We start from the raw sequence: 24,944 nt of genomic DNA on the forward strand, positions 1-24,944 counted from the left end.
GGGGAAGATAAATAGTTACTAGGGATGTAATGTTCAATATGATAAATATAATTAATACTGCTGCATGTTATATATAAAAGTTGTTAAGAGAGTAAACCATAAGAGTCTCATCATAAATGAAAAACATTTCTATTTCTTTAATTTTGTATCTATATGTATGGATGACAAATATTCACTAAACTTAATGTGGTAACCATTTCATGCTATATGTAAGTCAAATCATTATTTTTTACACCTTAAACTTATATAGTGCTAGATGTCAATTACATCTCAATAAAACTGGGAAAAATAAGGAAATGAGTAAGTATAAATAAAACCATCCAAAAAAAGAGGGAAAACCCATGAATGCTCAGAAAACACTTTCACTATGAGAACACTACCAATTAACTACATGAAGTCAACTAAATTTTTTTTAAACATAAAAAATTCTTAAATTTAAATGCATGATATGCAGAAAAACTATTTTTTAAAAAATCTATGGAGACCGAAGTAAGCAAAGTGTTGGGTATGTTAGACAAGTTTAGAAACCTTAGTAACAGAATCTTGGATAGAAAGAATCCCTAGAATGTTAACATTTAACAATTAGGTTCAAGAGGTGAAAAGGGACTGAGACTGAGTAGAAAGCAAAATAGGAAGAAACATGGTAGACAGTGATCATGAAAACACACAGACTGGTGTTTTTAAATAAGGTGGGAGTGGTCAAAAGTGTTAGAGGCTCCTGAGAGATGACTTGACAAAACTGGCTTTAGTAAAATATTACAACAGATGGATTGAAAATGAGTAAAAAATGAAGAAATATGAATAATCTTTCAAATATGGCTATGAAATAAAGAAGACAGGATCACAGTTGTACTAAGATTCATTGTCTTATTAATCCTCTAAATTACTATTATCCTTATTTTACAGATAAGGAAGCAGGTTTGGAAGAGTCAAGTAACTTGAAAAGGTCAACCCAGTTTTCTCATCTCATTTAGGTTATCCCTGAAAGTCTTTCTACGTACAAGAAAATATTTTTAAATATACCTCTGTTTCTGTTCCACAGTCATAATAAATTTTGCATCTTTCACAAGAACAGAAGCAGCCTGTTGCACACCTTTCCTTGTTGCACAAAACTAAAAATGAATGAATATTTTTATATTAATCATATTAAAAATTAAACATTACATTAAAAAATAATCAACCAACAATCCATACCACAAGTGTAGGTTTCTGATCAGAGTACGTTTGTATAATACTGGCAATTTTGTAGTTGAGGGTTAAATCAAACTTGAATTCAGTTTGGTTATCACTGCAGGGAAACCCAAGAACCACTTTCCGAAGTTTCACTGGTCTATGTCTCTCATCCATTTTCAGACATACAGCAGATCTTTCACCATCTGAAAGCCATTCTGCAATCTTTAAATGAGAGAAAAACACACAATGAATTTTTTTCTAGTAAAGTTTTATGGCTATCATGCCCAATTACAGATCACCTTAAAGTCAAGGTATACAAATATTTAGTCAAGTAGTCTTTTCAACATTACATATTTTAAAGACACTGCTACTGCTGCTGCTAAGTCACTTCAGTCATGTCCAACTCTGTGTGACCCCATGGACGGCAGCCCACCAGGCTCCCCTGTCCCTGGGATTCTCCAGGCAAGAACACTGGAGTGGGTTGCCATTTCCTTCTCCAATGCATGAAAGTGAAAAGTGAAAGTGAAGTCGCTCAGTCGTGTCCGACCCTCAGGGACCCCATGGACTGCAGCCTTCCAGGCTCCTCCATCCATGGGATTTTCCAGGCAAGAGTACTGGAGTGGGGTGCCATTGCCTTCTCCATTTAAAGATACTATTCAATTGATATATTGGTAAATATTTTCAATTAGCAGTGTTTCAAGATTACACCCACTTTTTAACATGATAAACTTTCAATTATTATTACTTTGTTTTATTTTCCTCCTATAGAGTCCAAACAAAAATTAATTTCAACAAAGAAATTTAATTTCTCAGTAGCACTGTAACTTCTTTGCTATTTTTCAGAACTATGCTCAGATATAGCTGATACTTCTTTTGTGTTATATTGAATACTAGCTGAATAGTAGCAAATGACTAGCATAGGCTGGCGAAGGTTGACAACTTTTCTAAACAAAGAACAAATAAACACTTGTGAGATGGAAATCCCAAAAGCATATTTCAGACTCAACTCTAGAATCCTTAGTTAATTTTTGGAACTGTGGAGAGCAATCCTTAACTTTACATAGACTGGTTAGGCTTCATGCTCTGCTCTGAAACTGTTTCTTTGACAGGAAGATTAATGAGTTTCTAATTGCATAGGAAGGAATTATTAAAACATCTTCAAGGCTCTCATAGTTAGGGATGAGAACAAGAATTTACAATTTGAGAAGGCCAAGGATAAAGGCAAAAACTGAGGAACAGGACTTATAGAAAGAGACAAATGGTGTTCACAGAAGTTATGATTATCACAAAGGTGAAAACAGTTTCAAGAATTAGAATACTGATATTTAGTAACTGCTTACAAATCAATATAAAAGTTTAGCAGCCCAATGTGAAAAAGGACAAAGTCTATGACCTGGCAAATTGAGAAAAAAAATAATTTAAAGTGATTGACTAAAATATTAAAAATATTTACTTCAGTAGTAATCAAAGCAGTACAAAATTTTAAAATAAGGTACCATTTTAAATAACAAATGAGAACTATTTATAAGTAATAGTAACAATTTCATTACATTATCCAGAGTTAGACTACAGATAAATAGCTGATGGTAGAAGTATAAATGAATATAACATTTATTGGCATGGAAACACTTAAAGGTAGCATGTAAATCATAAATGAGTATGCATATTATGAATTCATCAATACATCTAGAAGGACAAATGTTGGGTTTTTGTTGTTTATACATACTTTAAAAATTTCTCTATTAGTTTTGAATATAAGCAAAACAAGTTGTCATTTTAAAAATAAAAATGGTTAATTGTGTTAAAGGCAAAATTTTATACTGGATTAGAGAATACTGTATAGCAGCTTTTATGAAAACAATTCCTAAGAATTAGCTGAGGGAACAAGTCATCTTACAAGTAGGCTGTTAAGTAAATAGGAGTGAGAAAGCAGAGTGAGACTGTCCTGTTTTTCAAGCTTGCCAAAAAACTGAAGAAAAAAGTAGGACATGTATTTGTTATAGAAAGTATAATATTGCACAATTATTTCTTTACCTGTTCGTGTACCCTGTTAACTGTGAGATCCTCCTGAAGAGCAGGGTTTATATGTTTTCACTTTTGCATCTATCGTGAGTGCTTACGACAATTCCAGGCAAACAGAAATGGGGGAGGTGGGTGGCAATCATTCAACTAATTATTTTTATTCTCTATCATATTTGCTAGACAATAGAGTCAGCTGGTTACAACAATCATATTAATCAACTTATTATGAAATGTCCAAAACCCATGAAATTATGACTTTTAGATACTAATAAACAATGGACTTGCACCAAACATACTTTATTAAATCCACTCAACCAAATTTCATGGCCTTAATACCGTCATATCTATGAGATCTAACCATAACTTTCCACAACATACCTTCCAATTAAATTGGTTAGGTGATTTACAGAGAAAAAACTCCTCACTTTTCTCTTAGATTAAATATTTCACTAAGCCATAAAAACAAAATGAATAGATTAAAATTCTAGCTTACATCCTCAGCATTTGGAATTGTTGCAGATACAGCCACAAATCTCATTGGAACAATACTGTTGGTATTTTCTACAGCATGAGATAAAAACTGCACAGTTTTCATTCTGCTGACTACAACTTCAAGAGTTGGTCCACGATTTTCATCTTTTACAACATGTACCTGAGAAAAAAATTAAGGCTCATTAGCCAAAAATAAAAATCTATCTAGTCAACTAAAATGTAAAACAATATTAAACATACTTTCCTAAGAAAATAAGCATTTTCCCTTTGAAGGGATAAAGCACATATAGAGTTTTTCCATTCAAATCATCTCTTCATGGGGAGAAGGCAATGGCAACCCACTCCAGTACTCTTGCCTGGAAAACACCATGGGCAGAGGAACCTGGTAGACTGTAGTCCATGGGGTCGCTAAGAGTCGGACATGACTGAGTGATTTCACTTTCACTTTTCACTTTCATTCCTTGGAGAAGGAAATGGCAACCCACTCCAGTGTTCTTGCCTGGAGAATCCCAGAAATGGGGGAGCCTGGTGGGCTGCCGTCTATGGGTTCGCACAGAGTTGGACACGACTGAAGCTACTTAGCAGTAGCAACATCTCTTCATGTTTATATCTGAAAGTGAATAATGTGTTCACTACCTCATCAATGAGAAACAATCGAACCAGCTGGACCAAAGAGTTGTCTCTCCATTTTCTAGTCATGCTATCCCATTTTTCCTAGGAAAAAAATGCAAGTAGTTTAATATGATAAGGAATTATGATAAGTATTAAGATATTGATAAAATTTTAAGATGACATTACAAACGCTGGGCAATATTTTAGTTATTAATATTTTAGTTAATATTGATGTCTTAAAAGTATCCTAAGAGACTTGAGGAATTTTGATAATATTGTGTTCAAAAAACTGAACCCCCATTTATTTTTAATTTTAATTCAAAATTATAGTCTAATTACCCTTTTTAAGCTCTGCCAAGGTCCTCCCTCTATAATACATTATATTTGGATAAAAGAATACAGCAACAAGTATGATTATAAATTGTCCACAATAACAAACTGCCTATCCATATCTTTTGCCAATTTACTCCCTTTAGTTGTTTATCTTTTACTTAACTGACTTGTTAGTGTTCCTTATATACACTGAACAGTAGTACTTTTTGTTTGTTTGCTTCACATTGCAAATACATTCTTCTACTTTGTATTTTCTTTTAGTTTTTATTCATGATAAAGAGATATTTTCTAAAAAACAAAATATATATATATATATATATATATTTGACCCAGAGAGATGTTATGGGGAGGGAGGTGGGAGGGGGGTTCATGTTTGGGAACGCATGTAAGAATTAAAGATTTTAAAATTAAAAAATATATATATATAAAAATAATAAAAAAAATAAAAAACAAAAAATATATATATAAATAACACCTACTGGAGTTGTCATAATAATATGGGCATGCTGAATCTCAAATAAGTCATCCATTACTGTATCTCCAGTGAGTTCTTTACAATTCAATCCTATTGGTCCAAATTTTTTTTTCCAGTCATCAAAACGCTGACTACACAGGGCTTTTATTGGTGCCACTGCAATATAAGATATCCATTTTGAATGTCAGTGCAATTTAAAAATTATCTTCACAAATGTTAATAAAGTTAGCACACATCTAGATGCTACCTAATATTTATAAGTTAAAAGTTAATAACATAAACATATTCAGATATATAAAGTTAATCACTGAGCAGAACTAATAAGAGAAAATTGTAACTAATAGTGAAGAAAGGTAAGGCAGGAAATCATCACCCTTTATGATCACTGCCTTTTTTTAACCATGCATATAAATTTGAGGGGGCTTCCCTCATGGCTCAGATGGTAAAGAATCCACCTGCAATGTGGGAGACCTGGGCTCAATCCCTGGGTTGGGACGATCCCTTGGAGGAGGGCATGGCAACCCACTCCAGTATTCTTGCCTGAAGAATCCCCATGGACAGAGGAGCCTGGCATGTTACAGACGACAGGGTTGCAAAGAGTCATGACATGACAGAGTGACTAAGCATATAAATTTTTTGATGAAAAAAAATTTAATATATATCTTAAAAAGGAGAGTAGAGTGAAACCTGGGAAAATATGTTTTGAAATCTGGGAAAATGTGTTTTGAATTCAATGTTAATAGGACCAAATGTGATATGTCTTTATTTAAAAAGTATGAGAAACTCAATAATAATTTTATGTCTTGAATTTGAACTTATTTCTTACTTTTACCTTAATGGTTTTTTATTATTATGATTATTAGTTTTTCAATATACAGATACTTACTGTAAACAATTTTAATGTTTGACCATGGCAATGGTACTTCCATTAACAGTCTTGTTATAGCTAGTTCAAACAATACAGTTTTCCCAGAACCAGTTGGAGCACAAATCACAAAATTCCTATCTGTATAAAGAAGCTAAAACAATAAAATTTAATCAGTCATAGGATAGAATTTTTGAATTCTCAATTTGTTAGAAAATATGCCTTAGGAAGAGTCTATGGAATAATAGTTCAAACATCTTAACTTCTAAACTTACCGAAATAAGCTTGCTTTAGATCTGCTACTCTCAAAAATTAATACTATTAATAATTTATCATCAAGTTTTGTCAAAGTAATATGCTAGACCTAGAAGTAAATAATTTAGCTTTCAAGATATTTTTATAAATCTAAACAACCCACCTATGAAAATTACATGCGTTCATTTAATAAACATTTTTTGAGCTTCTATAATGTACCAATCACTGATAGCACTACGGACATAAAAATGAATGTGATCTGGTCCTTGTCCTTAGAGAGCACACAACCCAGTAAGAAAAGGTAGACAGGTAAATAAACAAAATACTTACATCATCAAAGGCTTTTGACTGTATATAATTGAAATATGGGAATTCTTTGAAAATACTTCTAAATTTAGCAGCTGAGAATGACATTAAGGAGTCAAATATTTCAAAATTTAAAAAATTGGTTACTCAACTGAAAAATTAAATCAATACTGACTGACAATATTTAATTTTGAGGCTTTAATACTTGTATTTTGGCATCATAAGAAAGGAACAGACAGCTACAGAGGGAAGGATGGAGATGGCATCACGAGAGGGAAGGATGGAGACAGCATCATGATAGGCTCAACTAAAAGAAAGGATCAGTGAACTTAAAAGACAGGACAGTGGGGTTAATGCAATCAGGGGAGCAAAACCAAAAAGACTGAGAAAGAGTGAAATTAGCTTAAGGGACTTATGGAACAACACCACGTGGACCAATATACACATTATAAGGGTCCCAGAAGAAAAAGACATAAAGGGGAAGAAAGCTTATTTAAAGAAATAATGTCTTAAAACTATCCTAGCATGGGGAAACAGACATCCAGATCCAAAAAATCCCAGAAATTACCAGAGAAGTTAAATCTCAAGAGACCCATATTGAAACACACAATAATTAAACTGCCAAAAGTTAAAGACAAAGGGCTTCCCTGACAGCTCAGTTGGTAAAGAATCCGTCTACAATGCAGGAGATCCCAGTTCAATTCCTAGGTTGGAAAGATCCACTGGAGAAGGGATAGGCTACCCACTCCAGTACTCTTGGGTTTCCGTTGTGGCTCAGCTTGTAAACAATCTGCCTGAGAGGCGGGAGCCCTAGGTTTGATCCGAGTTGGTTAAGATCCCCTGGAGAAGGGAAAGGCTACCCACTCCAGTATTCTGGCCTGGATAATTCCATGGAATATACAGTCCATGAGGTCACAGAGTTGGACACAACTGAGCAACTTTCACTTTCACTTGCTGAACAAAAGACGAAGAGAGAATCTTAAAAGCAGCAAGGGAAAAGCAACTCATTACAAAGGAATTCCCATAAGACTATGAGTGAATATTTCAGCAAAACCCTAGTGGAGCAGATTGTAGAATGATAATTTTGGGGTGTGGGAAGAAAAAACTGCCAACCAAGAATGTTTTACTTAGCAAAGTTTTCCTTTAATTCTGAAGAGTTTTTGCTAGAAAAAAACTGAAGGTGTGGCAGCACTTGCTGCCGCTGCGCCGTGCTGCACCGGCCGAGGGCTCCTGCAGCTGCTCGCGGGAGCCGGAGGCGGAGAAGAACGGCGAGGAAGAGACTGACGCTACTTCTCCCCGCCGCCCGCCACTTACGCAGGGACCCCCAACTCAGCCTCAGAGCTGCGCGTTAAAAACAAACAAACAAAAACAGCCGCCGTCACCTCTTGCAATATTGCAAGATAGGGGAAAAGCAGACCATGGTGAATTCGGGCAGCACCTCCCAGCCGCGCCTGGTGACTGCCGGCTCCCTTTCCTGGAAGCGGTGCGCAAACTGCGGGGGCAAGATTGCGGACCGCTTTCTGCTCTGTGCCATGGACAGCTACTGGCATAGCCGGTGCCTCAAGTGCTCCTGCTGCCAGGCGCAGCTGGGCGGCATCAGCACGTCCTGTTACACCAAGAGCAGCATGATCCTTTGCAGAAATGGCTACATTAGGTTATTTGGGAATAGTGGTGCTTGCAGTACTTGTGGACTGTCTATTCCCTGTGAGTAAACTCGTCATGAGGGCCCAATGCAATGTGTATCAACTGAAGTGTTTTACATGCTCTACCTGCTGGAATCGCCTGGTCCCGGGAGACCGGTTTCACTACATCAATGGCAGTTTATTTTGTGAACATGACAGACCTACAGCTCTCATCAATGGCCATTTGAATTCACTTCAGAGCAATCCACTACTGCCAAATCAGAAGGTCTGCTAAAAGGTCAGAGTAATGCAGAATGCGTGCCTTCATCTCAGATCTCGTTCATCACAGGTGGATCCTGTGTGTCTTCAGTAGACAAGTCACCTTTGTAGCTAGCACCAGTGCCAGCTCCATGCCATTGCACCTTCTTTGGTCTTGACTGCTCTTCCCGCATTTATGGGTGTATTAAAATGACTGAATATGAACATTAAGGACTCCGTGAACCTGAGCTAATGGGAGACTGTAGAGAAAATGAAAAAAGATCCACTGGAGGACATCTTTGGGGGGGGGGGCGCCTTGGGAGGAGGGAAATGACTAATGAAGCTAATTAAAAGAAGCATTCAAATCTGCTTTCCACCCTTATTAACAATTAGCAGGGCACTGGCCAGAGTTTGTACCCTGTGTTTTACCTTAACAACATTCTGTTTGCTCTTTGTATATTTAAGTGTTGTAAGGAAATGTGTTTCAATCAAAACTGAACATGAGATAAAGGAAAGAGATGTGGCTTTTGTGATATTCTATCACAGATACTTTTATTGTATCTCTGTAAAATACACTGTATGAATGCATGTAAGTGTTTTTATCCTAATGTTGCTACTCCCATGGCAAAGACACACACACACACACACAAAAATCAGGCTTATAACAGCTACTATGTAGAAATTCCCCCCTACTTCTAATTTGCTGAATGAAGAAAAAATCTTTTATTTGTGATATTTTCAGAGACATTTGCTCTAGTATGGTGTGTTTAAATAATAAAAGCTTAAAAAAAAAAAAAAACCTGAAGGTGTTGGTTACTAGACCAGTTTTACAAGAAATGCCAAAGGAAGTTTTTCAAGCTGAAATGAACGGATGATAATAAAGGTAGTTAATCACTTATAACTCCAGTATAATGGTTAGAAGATAAATAATTTAATAATAATAATTTATTATTGGATACACAATATTAAAAGATATAAATTGTGGCATCAGAAACAAAATGTGAGGAAGTCAGTATAAAATTGTAGAGCTTTTGTATGTGTTCAAATTTTTTATCAATTTAAGAGACTGTTAAAACTGTAAGACTTTTTAATGCAAGTCTCAAGGTAACTACAAAACAAAACTCTACAGTTGATACAAAAGATAAATAGAAAAGAGCAAAAACATTCCATTATAGAAAATCATCAAATCACAAAGGAAACGAACAAGAGAAGAAAGAAGCAACAGAACTACAAAATGTCAAAATACATTAAAGTAGCAATAGTAAGTCCATCTCTATCAATAAATACTTTAAAGGTAAATGGAATAAAATTTCTAATTAAAAGACATAAAAGTGGCTGAGTGGACTTAAAAAAAACAGGACTAACTTATTTGCTGCCTACAAGAGATTCATTTCAGCTTTAAGGATACACATAGATTGAAAGCAAAGGGATGGAAAAAGATATTCTATACAAATGGAAATCAGCACATAGTCGAGTAGCTCTACTTATATCAGCAAAATAAAGACAAAAACTGTCATAAGAGACAAAGAGGTCATTATACAATGATAAAGCAGTTAATTCATCAGCAAGATATAGCAATTATAAATACTTATGCACCAAATATTGGAACACCTAAATATATAAAACAAATATTAACAGATTTGAAGAGAGAAATAGACAGCAATACAATAATAGTAGGGACCTTCAAGATGCCACTTTCAACAATGGATCATCGAAAAAGAAAATCAGTAAGGAAACACTGGGCTTAAACTATGCCTTACACCAGATGGATCAAACAACTACATACAGAGCATTCCTTCCAGCAGAAACAGAATATACATTCTTCTTATGTGCCCATAGAACATTCTCCAAGATAGATCATAAGTTAGGGCACAAAACAAGTTTTAATAAGGTTTTAAAAGAAGACTGAAATCATATCATGCACCTTGTCCAATCACAATAACACAAAACTAAAAACCAACTAAAAGAAGAAAATTGGAAAATGCACAAATATATGGAGATTAAACAACGAGCTCCCAAACAACCATTACGGTTAAAGAAGAAATCAAAAGGGAACATACCTTGAGACAAATAAAATGAAAACACAACATACCAAAATTTATAGGATCCAATAAAAGCTGTTCTAAGAGGGAAGTTTATAGTGATAAGTACCAAAAAATAAATAAATAAATAAACCCACAAATAAACAATCTAACTTCACACCTCAAGAAACTAAAAAATGAGGACTGAAATAAGTCCACAGTTAGCAGAAGGAGGAAATAATAAAGATTAGAGGAGAAATAAATTAAAAGAAACACCCAAAAAACAACAGGAAAGGTCAATAAAGAATAAATTTATTCTGAAGAATAAATTTAAGTAAGTAAAAGATCTGTATGTTGAAAATTATAAGACATTGATGAAAGAAATTGAAGACAAAAATAAATGGAAAGATACTTCATGTTCATGGATTCAAAGAATCAATATTGCTGAAAGTCCACACTACTCTAAGTGATCTACAGATTCAATGCAATCTCTATCCAAATTCCAACAGCATTCTTCACAGAAATAGAAAAAACAAATAAAAACTCATAGAAAACCACCTAAAAAAAAACAAACCCCACCTAAAGCAATAAACACTAAGAAAGAAGAACAAAGCTCTCCAGCCTTGTTTCCATAATATGCCCTGATTTCAAACTATACTACAAAACTATGGTAATCAAAACAGTATGATATTGACATTAAAAATAGACATATAGATCAATGGAACAAAATATCCAGCCCAGAAATAAACCTATGCCTATATGGTCAATTAACTTTCATCAAAGGAGCCACAAACTAGGAATGGATAATCTCTTCAATAAATGGTGACGGGAAAATTGGATATCCACATGCAAAAGAATGAAACTGGATCCCTATCTTACATCATATGCAAATATAAGGTCAAAATGGGTTACAGACTTTAACAGAAGACTTGAAATCATAAAACTCCTAAACAAAAACAAAGGGGAAATGCTTCTTAACATTGGTTTGGCAATGATTTTGGATTTCATACCAAAAGTGAAAGCAACAGATGCAAAAATAAACAAGTTTAATTATATCAAACTAAAAAGCTTTTGCACTGTAGAAGAAACCATCAACAAAATGAAAAGGCAACCAATGGAATGGGAGAAAATATTTGCACACCACACATCCACCAAGGGTTAATATCCAAAATATACAAGGAACTTACAAAACTCAAAAAACAAATAATCCAGTTTAAAAATAGGCAAAGGATCTGAACAGACATTTTCCCAAAGAAGGCATACAAATGGCTAACAGCATGTGAAAAGGCACTCATCATCCCTGGTCACTAGGGAAATGCCAGTCAAAATCATGAGATAGCACCTAACACCTACACATCAAAAAGATAAGAGATAAATGCTGGCAAGGAGATGGATGAAAGGGAACCCTTGTACACTGCTGCTGCTAAGTCGCTTCAGTCGTCTCCAACTCTATGTGACCCCACAGACGGCAGCCCACCAGGCTCCCCTGTCCCTGGGATTCTTCAGGCAAGAATACTGGAGTGGGTTGCCATTTCCTTCTCCTCCTTGTACACTACTGGTAGGTATATAAATCGAAAGTCATTATGGAAAAAAGTATGGAGTTTCCTCAAAAAATTCAAAACAGAAGTACCATATGATCCAGCAATCCCTGGGTTATATCCAAAGGAAACAAAATCAGTATCTCAAAGATGTGTCTGTACACCTGATTTCATTGTAGTTATTATTTACAGTAGCCAAACCATGGAAACAACCCAACCATTAAGAAATGAATGGATTAAAAAAAAATATATATATATAACAGGTTATTATTCAGCTTTTAAAAAGAAGAAAATTCTGCCTTTTGTGACAACATGGATGAAACATCATACAAAGTGAATTAAGTCAGACAGAGAAAGACAAATCCTGCATGGTATCACTTACAAGTGAAATCCTAAATAAAAAGGTCAAACTCATAAAAATGAGTTGCCAAGGGCTGGGGATATAGCAGCAACAGAGGTTGGTTAAAGAATACAAACTTTTAGCTATAAGAAGATTAAGATATGAGGACCTAATGTATAAAATGGTGAGTAGAGTTGAAAATAACTGTATTATTTGCTGAGAGAGCTGAACTTGTATTCTTACCCCACAAAAATTTAAAAAGGTAAATATGTGAAGTGACAGATGTGTTAACTAACTTGATGGTGGGAAACTTTTGTAATGTATATGCTTATCAAACTACCATACTGAACACTTTAAATATAGTATAACTTTGTCAATTATACCTTAATAAAGCTGGGGTGGAGGAGGAATTAAATTATTCCAGTCCCCAGTCACATTCCATATTCTGAAAAGAACTTATAAAGTCCTTGTAGAGAAACAAGACTATCCAAAGGTTATACTTTGACAATAAGATCTGACAGAAGAGATGCAAATATATATGTGAAAATATATCAGAACTAAGCACGAAGTTTATCTTTTCCAGAGTGATATTTTTTTCTTATTCATCTTGATTAGGCCACTTGCTTTTTATCTCTTTTTTAAAATCCCAAATTTCATTTTTTTAAACTGTTGATTATGTTTCATTAGCTGATATATGTTGTTGCTGGTCACTTAACCCCTTAATCCCTTTGTTTTTGGTAATTTAGTTGTGCTAAGTGGTGGCTTTAATTGCAATTATCAGCATATTGGCTCAACAGGAACTTAAATCAGCCTTCCTCTAAGGAAGCCCCAAAATATTAGTAGATGTAAAGAATAAACTGTCTCTTTTCCAAGTTAAGAGTCTATTGCCAGTTGGGGAGATATTAGTATTTACATGGTATTCTTATTAGTCTTGAGTCACATTTGTCAACTACACTTAGTAAACACTATGCAGAATACATTTCTAGATTTAGAAAGCTGAGGAAGTTGTAAATAAAGAAGAAAGTGAGTTCCAGAAACTGACGCAGTTACAATCTATTAGGAGATATAAAACAGATAATACATTTCAGAACACAAGTATGTAGTTATTTAAGCAATTACATTTTTACAAAGATTTCAAAAATTTGACAGATTGTGGTAAGTGATCCTGTTAAAAGTTAAACCAAAGCACATTACAGCTCTGCTCAAATTCCTCCATTTCTCTCAAAGTATACGGCCACAAGGCCCTACATAATCTTGCCTCCCCACTTCACCTTTGTGTTTCTGACCTCATGTCTACTACTCTTACTTCTCATTCATTTCCTCCAGCTTCTTTTTCTAAAGACCTACCCTGATTCCTGGGCTTCCCTGATAGCTCAGTTGGTAAAGAATCTGCCTGCAATGCAGGAGACCCTGGTTCAATCCCTAGGCTGGGAAGAACCACTGGAGAAGGGATAGGCTACCCACTCTAGTATTCTTGGGCTTCCCTTGTGGCTCAGCTGGTAAAGAATCCGCCTAAGATGCGGGAGACCTGGGCTGGGAAGATTCCCCTGGAGAAGGGAAAGGCTACCCACTCCAGTAATCTGGCCTGGAGAATTCCATGGACTGTATAGTCCATTGGGTCGCAAAGAGTCGGACACAACTTCACTTTCACTTTTCTTTCTTTACCTTAATTCTTCTATTTAATTCTAATCCTAAACATCTATTCCAGCATTCCCAATTTAATCTCCTTTACTCTGCCCCATATTTTTCTTTTCTCATACTATTTATCACCTTCTAAAATACTATAGGACTTATTTATATACTGTTACAATTGTTCCCCACCTCCATCTCAAAAATGTTAACTTCTCAAGGGTAAGAATTCACTGTCTGTTTTCTTAACTGGCATATCCCAAACCTGGCACATAGTAAAAACTCAATTTATGCAAGTTTGTATATATTAAATCAAGCAGATAACTCACAAATCTTTAGTTTACTTTCAGTTGTATACTGTGTCAGAATACTCATTCCAAAACAAAAACATAATACTAAGTTTGTCAATCCATCAGCTTTTGAATGAATCTCATTTTTTCCTTCAAAATATATCCCTTCCTTTAAAATATTTATTTTTAACAAGCCCACAAGTTGGTCATCATGCTGGTTTTTCTCTCATTAGGTAGTTCTACATCAATTTACACTTGCAAAAATGAATCTATGATTCAGAGTAGATGTAAAATCAGTTTTCTAGCTTATGAGAAAACTCAACTACTAAGTACATCATTCATCATCACTATCAACACTTGATATTGAATTTTTCCTTTTGTCCAACAAATTCTCAGCAGTCTCCCAGTAATTACATGTTATAATAGTGTATGGGGGGGAGGGGATGTCTGCAGTCCTGAAAATGACAAAGTACTGTGGCAGGATCAATGTGATCAAACTTCTATAATCCTCAGAATTCAAATATAAAAAAATTCTGTAAAATAATCAGAAAGTAAGTCCAAGAAATCACCAAAGTCTCAAATTATCATGAGTAGGATACAGTCGTCCACTTTAAATACACACTTGGAAACAATAAAGTATAGTAAGTTCAGGGAGTTTGACAGAAAATGAATACAAGGGACACAAGAGTAGGCAGCAGTCTTAACTAACAAAGAGACCTAAGTAGTAGGACAACTTCAACTGTGCTAAGATAGCAAGAAAATCTTTAAAACTCTTCAGAAATAAGTGTCATAATATGGCAAGTTCATGTATGGGATAAGATTTTCCCATCATACAGATAATGAAACTAACTGTTTACTGCTAACGTGTTTCCTACATTCCCACACCAGAATTTATTTAGGTCACCAGACAGAAGGAAATGCAGCAAGACTGAGATGCCATGGTGAACAGGAGCACTAATGGCTAGCCATGTGTGACATTATTATATCATCATTCATAACCCTTCTATAATCTGCTCCTCCCATTCCACCCACTCATTTATCTGCACTGGAGGGAACTTTTCACAAGTGGCCAAGCAAACATTTTCTAACTATACTTCAGAATTATCTCAGTCCTCAGGATACCCAGGATAAGAATCACTCATCCCTAGATTTCTCCAGCTCAACTACCTAATATCTGAAATTCAGTTGTTTTGCCAACTAGATCATTATTTTGTGGATTTTAGAACATTGCCCAGCTTTGAGTCACTAATTCCATAATCCTAAAGCATGGTTTTGGTAATGTAACTTGACTTGCTCAAACATACTTCATGGTTTCTCTTCATGGCTTAATAAATATATAAAAAGTAAAAGCAAAAACTTCTGACTTGGTATTCATGGCATTAAATGATCTAATCCTAATATACCTGCCGATCATTATTTTCTATTAATACTACCCTTTTTTAATATAAATATATTTATTTTAATTGGAGGCTAATTATTTTACAATATTGTACTATATTTGCCATACATCAACATGAATACTACCCTTTTAATCATAACTTTTTTCATCTAAGCTGGAATTCTTGTTCTTTTCAAACATATTCCATACTTTCTTATCCTCCCCCTTCCTCATGGGCTACTTTTTTGCCAGAACAACTTCCCTACTTTATATGGCTTTCAGTGTATTTAAAAATAAGAAGATACACAAGGTTTGGTTCTTGCCTTCAAGGAGTACATAGGTCAAAGGGAAATAGTCACAGAAACAGCTGATGAATTATAAAATAGAATAAATATACTGTAACAGACATACACATGCTATCAAAGAAAAAATGTTCAGATACGTACTCAAAACATACATACTCAAGATATTTACGTTGGAAATGCCCAGAAATATAAAATAGTATAAACTATAAATTAGGTTCTTTCAAAAATTACTCAATTTGTAAAAACGTCCCCAATCCATAGAATATCCCATTCTGTCATTTCCCTTACCCATGTTTATACCAATACCTAAAGAATAAGAAATTATCTGTATCAATTTGTAAGTAAATATGCTAAAAGTTCATTCAATAATATAAATCTCATATCTGTACTTGCCACTGACTGGTAACCAACAGTTCACAACTGGCACCAGTCTGTAGACGACACTTTTAGTAGCACAATCACACATATTGGGACTCTTACATGACCCAAAAGATCCACATTTCCCTCTTTTGCTCTGTCAGCCAAAACAAACAGAAATGCAATGAAATAAAATGCTTTAAAATTATGACTTCAAATACAATGTTGATGTAGTAAAATACTTTAAAGGATACGAATTTCTGTGACAGCCTTCAAGGAATCTAAACCTTTTTCTGTTACCCCTAGGAAAAAAAAAATCCTACATTCTTACAGATATTTTTAAACTTTTCCATAAAAGCTACTTCATTAGAATTTGTATAAACTTTTTACTAAGAGAATAGATAAAACAATATTAGATCACAGGTTTAAAAATGCAATATAATAAATTGCACATAGAGTGACAACATACAAATACAAAGAATATTTTTGTATTCTTACCTATACTAAGAAATACAAATGAGACTGTACTCATAAAATCAACTGAAAAAAGCAAGAAATTACCTTGAACTGTATGAGGCTGGGATGCAACTGGAAAAGATGGTGCTTTGATTATGCCTTCTCTGATTTCAGAAGCAAAAAGTGTATCACTGGCTGTCAAAATGTAACAGTCTGAATATTGAGGTTTCTGCTTACTATTGCTACCTTTCCATGATTTCCCTTTGTTCGCTTCTGTTTGGACAATTTTCACTGAGTCAATATTAGAGTCCAAGTTTTCACTGTCATTGGAATAAACATCCTCATGTATATTATCAGATATTTTAAATAACCTGCAAAAAATTTGCATATGTAATCATCACTTAGAATGTAAAAAACTAGCATAAAATTGGTTCCTTTAAAAATACCTATAGGTCATGGCTTATTAGAACACAAAAGCTAATCATTCTCCTGAAGTGTTGCTGCTGCTGCTGCTAAGTCGCTTTAGCCGTGTCTGACTCTTAGAGACCCCATGGACTGCAACCTACCAGGCTCTGCCGTCTATGGGATTTTCCAGGCAAGCGTACTGGAGTGGGTTGCCATTGCCTTCTCCTTCTACTAAAGTATGATTTGCTAAATTTACCGATTATGGCTTATTAGAACACAAAAGCTAATCATTCTTCTAAAGTATGATTTGCTAAGTTTACCACCGAATTATGTCTTTTCACTTTCTTAAAACTCAGATAAATCCATCTGTGGTGGCCACCCTCTGAGACAGCTCTGATGCTCCTTGTATCCTGGTGCTCACACTTTTTTGGAATCATCTTCTTTGAATCAGGACTTGCCTATAAGACTAGCAGAGTGCTGTGGAAGGACAAGCATGTGACATCTAAAGCCAGGTCATAAAAGATTGTCACTTCCACACAGTCTCTTACTTAGATCATTCATTCTGAGGGGACCTAGCCATTATAACATGAGAACACTGAAGCAATCCTACAAAGCAGCCCATGTGGACAGGTTCTTGTCAGTAACTAGCACCAACTTCCCAAGCACTCTTCAATAATCATTTGAGCATAAGAAATGGCTCTCTGCAAAGTTCTGTAAAACAAAGAAGGGCCATCTTTATGACTGTAATTTACTATAGTTGACTGGTTCAAAGACAATCCATCAAAGTAATTTGTTCACAATAGCCCTAAGGGAAGAAGTGATCAATAAGATTCCTAATAATACAACACTAGCACGTTACCGAATAAGTAATAGAGCTGACAGCAGGTTATCAGTCTTACGGAATTCTGTAAGGAATGACACCCAAATAATTACAAACACAAATACAAAATATTTTCTGTTATTTTCACTATTAATCTTAATGATAGGTTTTTTTGTGTTGCATCCAACACTTCACTTCAGTTGCATCCAACTCTTTTCGACCCCATGGACTATAGCCCCCAAGGCTCCTCTGTTCATGGGATTTCCCAGGCAAGGATACTGGAGTGGGTTGCCATTTCCTTCTCCAGGGGATCTTCCTGACCTAGAAATCGAACCTACGTCTCCTGCATTGCAGGCAGATTCTCTACCATCTGAGCCACCAGGGAAGCCCAAGTTTTTGTATGAGAGCCAGTCATGTAGGGGTGTGAGAGCTGGACTATAAAGAAAGCTGAGCACCAAAGAACTGATGCTTTTGAACTGTGGTGTTGGAGAGGACTCTTCAGAGTCCCTTGGACTGCAAAGAGATTCAACCAGTCCATCCTAAAGGAAATCAGTCCTGAATATTCACTGAAGGACTGATGTTGAAGCTGAAACTCCAATACTTTGACCACCTGATGTGAAGAATTGACTCATCTGAAAAGACCCTGATGCTGGGAAAGATTGAAGGCAAGAGGAGAAGGGGATGACAGAGGATGAGATGGTTGGATGGCATCACTGACTCAATGAACATGAGTTTGACTAAACTCCAGGAGTTGGTGATGGACAGGGAAGCCTGGCATGCTATAGTCCATGTGGTCGCAAAGAGTCAGACATGACTGAGTGACTGAACTGAACTGAATTGAATCTTTCAAAATACTAGAGACATGTATTCTAAAACAAACTATAGAGCTGTATCTTCCAATGGTAGCAGTACTGTTTTCGAAGACAGAAAATTCAAAAGCAGATGGTTAATCTTTCATAATACAACAGAATCCCATTTTAAAATGGTATTGAAAATAAGGAAAACACTGATGCTAACAGTGTTATATGCTCTGATATCACTTAAAAGCACAGATTTTGGAATCAGACAAACCTGGGTATAAATCAAAAGCTTCTCCACTTTCTATCTGTATGACTTTAAAGTTAGAGTTTGAAATAGATTCTTCCAACTGTAAAAATATTATCCACACAACTACTTATTTAAATTTCCTGAACCTCAGATTCTTCCTAGGTCCTTTGGCTCTTTGACTCCACACTCTCTTATGTCCTTTGCTTCTTTACTGAATTTTATATTTAATTCCTGGTCTTAACAAAAATATTTACTTGCCCTGGAAAACTCTCACTCTTAAAAAAACTCTTCAGTTCAGTTCAGTTCAGTCGCTCAGTCGTGTCCGACTCTTTGTGACCCCATGAATCGCAGCATGCCAGGCCTCCCTGTCCATCACCATCTCCTGGAGTTCACTCAGACTCACGTCCATCGAGTCAGTGATGCCATCCAGCCATCTCATCCTCGGTCATCCCCTTCTCCTCCTGCCCCCAATCCCTCCCAGCATCAGAGTCTTTTCCAATGAGTCAACTCTTCGCATGAGGTGGCCAAAGTACTGGAACTTCAGCTTTAGCATCATTCCTTCCAAAGAAATCCCAGGGCTGATCTCCTTCAGAATGGACTGCTTGGATCTCCTTGCAGTCCAAGGGACTCACAAGACTCTTCTCCAACACCACAGTTCAAAAGCATCAATTCTTTGGCGCTCAGCCTTCTTCACAGTCCAACTCTCACATCCATACATGACCACAGGAAAAACCATAGCCTTGACTAGACGGACCTTAGTCAGCAAAGTAATGTCTCTGCTTTTGAATATACTATCTAGGTTGGTCATAACTTTTCTTCCAAAGAGTAAGCGTCTTTTAATTTCATGGCTGCAGTCACCATCTGCAGTGATTTTGGAGCCCCTAAAAATAAAGTCTGGCACTGTTTCCACTATTTCCCCATCTATTTCCCATGAAGTGATGGGACCCGATGCCATGATCTTTGTTTTCTGAATGTTGAGCTTTCAGCCAACTTTTTCGCTCTCCTCTTTCACTTTTCATCAAGAGGCTTTTTAGTTCCTCTTCACTTTCTGCCATAAGGGTGGTGTCATCTGCATATCTGAGGTTATGGATATTTCTCCCGGCAATCTTGATTCCAGCTTGTGTTTCTTCCAGTCCAGCGTTTCTCATGATGTACTCTGCATATAAGTTAAATAAGCAAGGTGACAATATACAGCCTTGATGTACTCCTTTTCCTATTTGGAACCAGTCTGTTGTTCCATGTCCAGTTCTAACTGTTGCTTCCTGACCTGCATACAGATTTCTCAAGAGGCAGGTCAGGTGGTCTGTATTCCCATCTCTTGAAAAATTTTCCACAGTTTATTGTGATCCACACAGTCAAAGGCTTTGGCATAGTCAAGAAAGCAGAAATAGATGTTTTCTGGAACTCTCTTGCTTTTCCATGATCCAGTGGATGTTGGCAATTTGATCTCTGGTTCCTCTGCCTTTTCTAAAACCAGCTTGAACATCAGGGAGTTCACAGTTCACGTATTGCTGAAGCCCGGCTTGGAGAATTTTGAGCATTACTTTACCAGCATGTGAGATGAGTGCAACTGTGCAGTAGTTTGAGCATTCTTTTGCATTGCCTTTCTTTGGGATTGGAATGAAAACTGACCTTTTCCAGTCCTGTGGCTACTGCTGAGTTTTCCAAATGTGCTGGCATATTGAGTGCAGCACTTTCACAGCATCATCTTTCAGGATTTTGAAATAGCTCCCCTGGAATTCCATCACCTCCACTAGCTTTGTTCATAGTGATGCTTTCTAAGGCCCACTTGACTTCACATTCCAAGATGTCTGGCTCTAGATTAGTGATCACATCATCATGATTATCTCGGTCGTGAAGATCTTTTTTGTACAGTTCTTCTGTGTATTCTTGCCACCTCTTCTTAATATCTTCTGCTTCTGTTAGGTCCATACCATTTCTGTCCTTTATCGAGCCCATCTTTGCATGAAATGTTCCCTTGGTATCTCTAATTTTCTTGAAGAGATCTCTAGTCTTTCCCATTCTGTTGTTTTCCTCTATTTCTTTGCATTGATTGCTGAAGAAGGCTTTCTTATCTCTTCTTGCTATTCTTTGGAACTCTGCATTCAAATGCTTATATCTTTCCTTTTCTCCTTTAAGTGGACAAAACTGCTAATTCTCTCACATTTCTTCTCCACACCAAATTTATACCATTACTTTTCCACTCTCTCACAAAAGTATCTGTGCTATCTAGCTATGCAACATTGTATTCCTCCTCATTGCATATATCCTATATCAACCTCTGGTCACCTTAGAATCTTTTCCTCTTAATTACAAGCTCTTCCATAAACTGGGTTGTTGTTGTTCAGTTGCTCAGTCGTGTCCGACTCTTTGTGACCTCATGGACTGCAGCACGCCAGGCTTCCCTGTCCTTCACCATCTCCCAGAGTAACTGAGTTACTTCACCATCTACGTAGACAACTCATTCAAAATTCTACCCTCTACATTTCTTAGCCTTTTATCTCTAGTAGCTTTCTCCCTCATCTGATTTCAGTCACCTACTCTCCCGCCTTAGATGTTATCATTATCCTCTTCTCAAAACAACAATTCTAAAAAATCATTTTTTGACCACAACCTCCTATCCTTTTAGCTTGTTTGCTCAAGGTACTAATGAGGTCAAAGAACAAAATTACTATAATTAACTTCTTTATTTTCTCCCAAACCATCTTCCCTTTCACTTTTCTCAGGTACCTTGAATGCATTTAATACCATGACATATCTTTTCAGTCACTCTCTTATCAATATTCTAAACCCCTCTCCCCTTTTATACTTTTATCATACTTATCTTGCAAATCTGAAATTCTATGTAAATCTATCTACTATTTTTCATAATTGCAGTCAAGTGGTAGAACGCTATTGAAAAAAGCACAACTATCAGGTGGATGAATAATATTCAAATTCAAATTCACAGCAGCCAAGACTGAAGAAACAAAATCAATACACAAAAATCAATTGTATATCTACACACTTTCAATGGACAATCTGAAATTCCATTTAAAATAACATCAAAAAGAATATGTACTTATGAGTAAATGTAACAAAATAAGTATAAGACTTGTCCACTGAAAGCTACAAAATATCTTCGAAAGAAATTAAAGAAAATCTAAATAAGAGGAAAGGTATCCCATGTTCACAGATCGGTAACCCTAAGTAAAATGCTTTTTCAAATCTGTGAGTAATTCTAGCAAAGTATTATACCGAATGCACCGTAGTGAGAGCTCCCAAATTTGTAGACTGCAAGGCAGAAATTTGGATAGCCTGTCACCCTATTTGCGGCTGGCATTTGAAGAAGGGTAGTCTTGTGGGACTGAATCCTTACTTAACTCTTGTAGTGTGATGCTAACTCTAGGAGTTAGTAAGAAGATTGAATTGTATTCTTGGACATCAATTGGTATTGAAGAATCAGATAAATGGATGGTACAAAAACACTCCAGACTTTCCATTTATGGTCAGTGGATTATCAGTGCAAGTGCCATGTCATCCAATGGGGAAAGAACAGTTTTGCTTTGCTTTTAACAAATGGTGCTGGAACAATTGGATATCTATGTGCAAAAGAATGAAGTGGGCTTCTACTTTGTACTATATTCAAAAATTAACTCAAAATGGATGATAGACCCAAATTTAAGAGCAAAATCTTAGAAGAAAATGTAAGAGTAAGTGTTTACAACCTTGGATTAGGCAATGGTTTCTTAGATAGGACACCAAAAATCCAATCAAAAATTAGAAAAATTGGACTTCATCAAAATTAAAAACTTCTGGCCAGCTAAGGATATGAACAGAAAAGTGAAACACAGCACACAAAATGTAAGAAAATATTTGCTACTCATATAACTGATAAGGGATTTTCAACCAGCATAAGTAAAGGACCCTTACAACTCAACAATAAAAAGACAACACAATTTAAAAAACAGATCAAGGATTTGAACAGACTCTACTCCAAGTAAGATATGCAAATAGCCTATAATCACACGAAAAGCTGCCCAACACCTTTAGTCAGCAGAAACACATGAGTCAAAACCACAATGAGACATACATCACACCCATTTTGTATGGCTATAATAGAAAAGACAAACAACAAGTACTAGCAAGGAGGTGGCGAATTCAGAAACTTCATATACTACTAGAGAAATTGTTCAGCAGTAGGCTGCAAGTCCATGGGGTCACTAAGAGTTGGACACGACTGAGCGACTTCACTTTCACTTTTCACTTTCATGCATTGGAGAAGGAAATGGCCACACACTCCAGTGTTCTTGCCTGGAGAATCCCAGGGACGGGAGAGCCTGGTGGGCTGCCGTCTATGGGGTCGCACAGAGTCAGACATGACTGAAGCGACTTAGCAGCAGCAGCATAGTTACTTTGTAAAACAATTTGGCAGTTTCTCAAAAAAAGATAAATATAGAGTTAATATATGACCCAGCAATTCCACTTCTAAGTATAAATCCAAAAGAATTAAAATACATTTGACCCTTGAACAACATAGGTTTAAACTGTATTGGTCTACTTATACTCGGATTCTTTTCTTCTTCAATAAATACTACAGTAGTATATGATCTGAGTTGGTTGAGTCCACTGATGCAGATCTACAGATAAGGAAAGCCAACTATAAAGTTGTACTTCAATTTCTGACTTCCCAGGAGGTCAACACCCTTATTAAGCCCTGTGTGTTCAAGGGTCAAATGTATATATTCACACAAAAACTTACATCTGAATTCTCATGGCAACATTATTCATAATAGCCAAAAAGTGGGGAAAGAACTCAAACGTTCATCAACTGACAGATCAATAAACAAAATGTAATATACCCATTCAATGAAATGTTACTGGCCATAAAAAGAATAAAGTACTGATGTATGGCAGAACATGGTTGAACCTTGAAAATGTTGTCCTAAGAGAAAGAAGCCAGACAGAAAAAGCTGCACTTATAATATTAAATATCTAGAATAGGAAAACCCACAGAAACAGAAAACAATTAGTAAATGCCAGGGGCTGGGTGAGAGATGGAGAAATAGGGAGTAACTTAATGAGTATAGAGTTAGTCTGGGGCAGCAAAAATTGTATAGTAGTGATGGTTGCACAACTCTGTGACTATTCTAAAATCTATAAATTGTATACTTTTCAAAATAATGAATTTTATGATATGTGAATTACATCATAATAAAATTTATTTAAAAATTCATAGACATCAACCCCAACTGGGACCTTCACAGTGTTCAACTCTACCATTATTCTAATTAGAGTGCTTTCCCATTCTCCATAATTTCTTCCACCCTTCTCATACTTGCTCAATACCTCTACTTTCCCCCTCAAATTCCACAGATGACTCCATCTCTTATGTCACAGAAAAAAGAAAAACCATCAGTGATATCTCCTCTGAATCCTAAACCCATATATCCAATTATCTATTTGGACATTTTGTACGTACTTAAAACAACATGTACAAATTTGTACTCATCACCTTCCTCTATTCTTCCTTTGCAGTTTCTACATCATGAAAGAACACTATCAATCTTTCATCAATCTGGCTCAAGCCAGACATTTAGGAATCAGGTCCTAGGTCAGGTTACCATTTTCTCTCATCTAGACTAATAAAATAGTCTAAATGACCCTTCACAATGTATTCCAGTTCTCTTCTAATTTATCCTACTGGGGCAAAAATGGACTTTAAATAAAAAAGAATATCGAATTTTACTTCTCTGCTTAAAACCCAGGACCTTAGGGCAACAGTTCTCACTTTTGTGTGCCTAACAATCGTTCAAAAAATGTGTTAAAAATGAAGATTCCTTGGTCCCATCCCCACCTTGATCCAGAGTGTGACTCAACAGATCTAAGGAAGCAACCAGGAATCCAAATTTTTTAACAAGCACTCCATGTGATTCTGATGCAGTGAGTTCACAGGGCACAATTTA

The 24,944-nt window shown here is 35.9% G+C and overlaps 1 protein-coding gene and 1 pseudogene across 1 annotated transcript in view; one reads left to right on the forward strand and one right to left on the reverse strand.

Moving 5' to 3' along the window:
- Positions 1–24,944, reverse strand: part of HFM1 (helicase for meiosis 1) — a 157,252-nt gene that overhangs the window by 119,550 nt on the left and 12,758 nt on the right. The window contains exons 5-13 of the mRNA XM_060411607.1: positions 16,833–17,098; positions 16,526–16,573; positions 6,558–6,628; positions 5,994–6,126; positions 5,112–5,263; positions 4,324–4,401; positions 3,689–3,847; positions 1,195–1,395; positions 1,024–1,112 (exon numbers count right to left, since the gene is read on the reverse strand). Coding sequence (XP_060267590.1) covers positions 1,024–1,112; positions 1,195–1,395; positions 3,689–3,847; positions 4,324–4,401; positions 5,112–5,263; positions 5,994–6,126; positions 6,558–6,628; positions 16,526–16,573; positions 16,833–17,098 — 1,197 coding nt within the window. The remainder of the gene's footprint in view (positions 1–1,023; positions 1,113–1,194; positions 1,396–3,688; positions 3,848–4,323; positions 4,402–5,111; positions 5,264–5,993; positions 6,127–6,557; positions 6,629–16,525; positions 16,574–16,832; positions 17,099–24,944) is intronic.
- LOC114115640 (LIM domain transcription factor LMO4-like) lies at positions 7,921–9,046 on the forward strand (annotated as a pseudogene).

Source organism: Ovis aries, chromosome 1 (genome assembly GCF_016772045.2).
Source record: "Ovis aries strain OAR_USU_Benz2616 breed Rambouillet chromosome 1, ARS-UI_Ramb_v3.0, whole genome shotgun sequence".
NCBI classification, from domain to species: domain Eukaryota; kingdom Metazoa; phylum Chordata; class Mammalia; order Artiodactyla; family Bovidae; genus Ovis; species Ovis aries.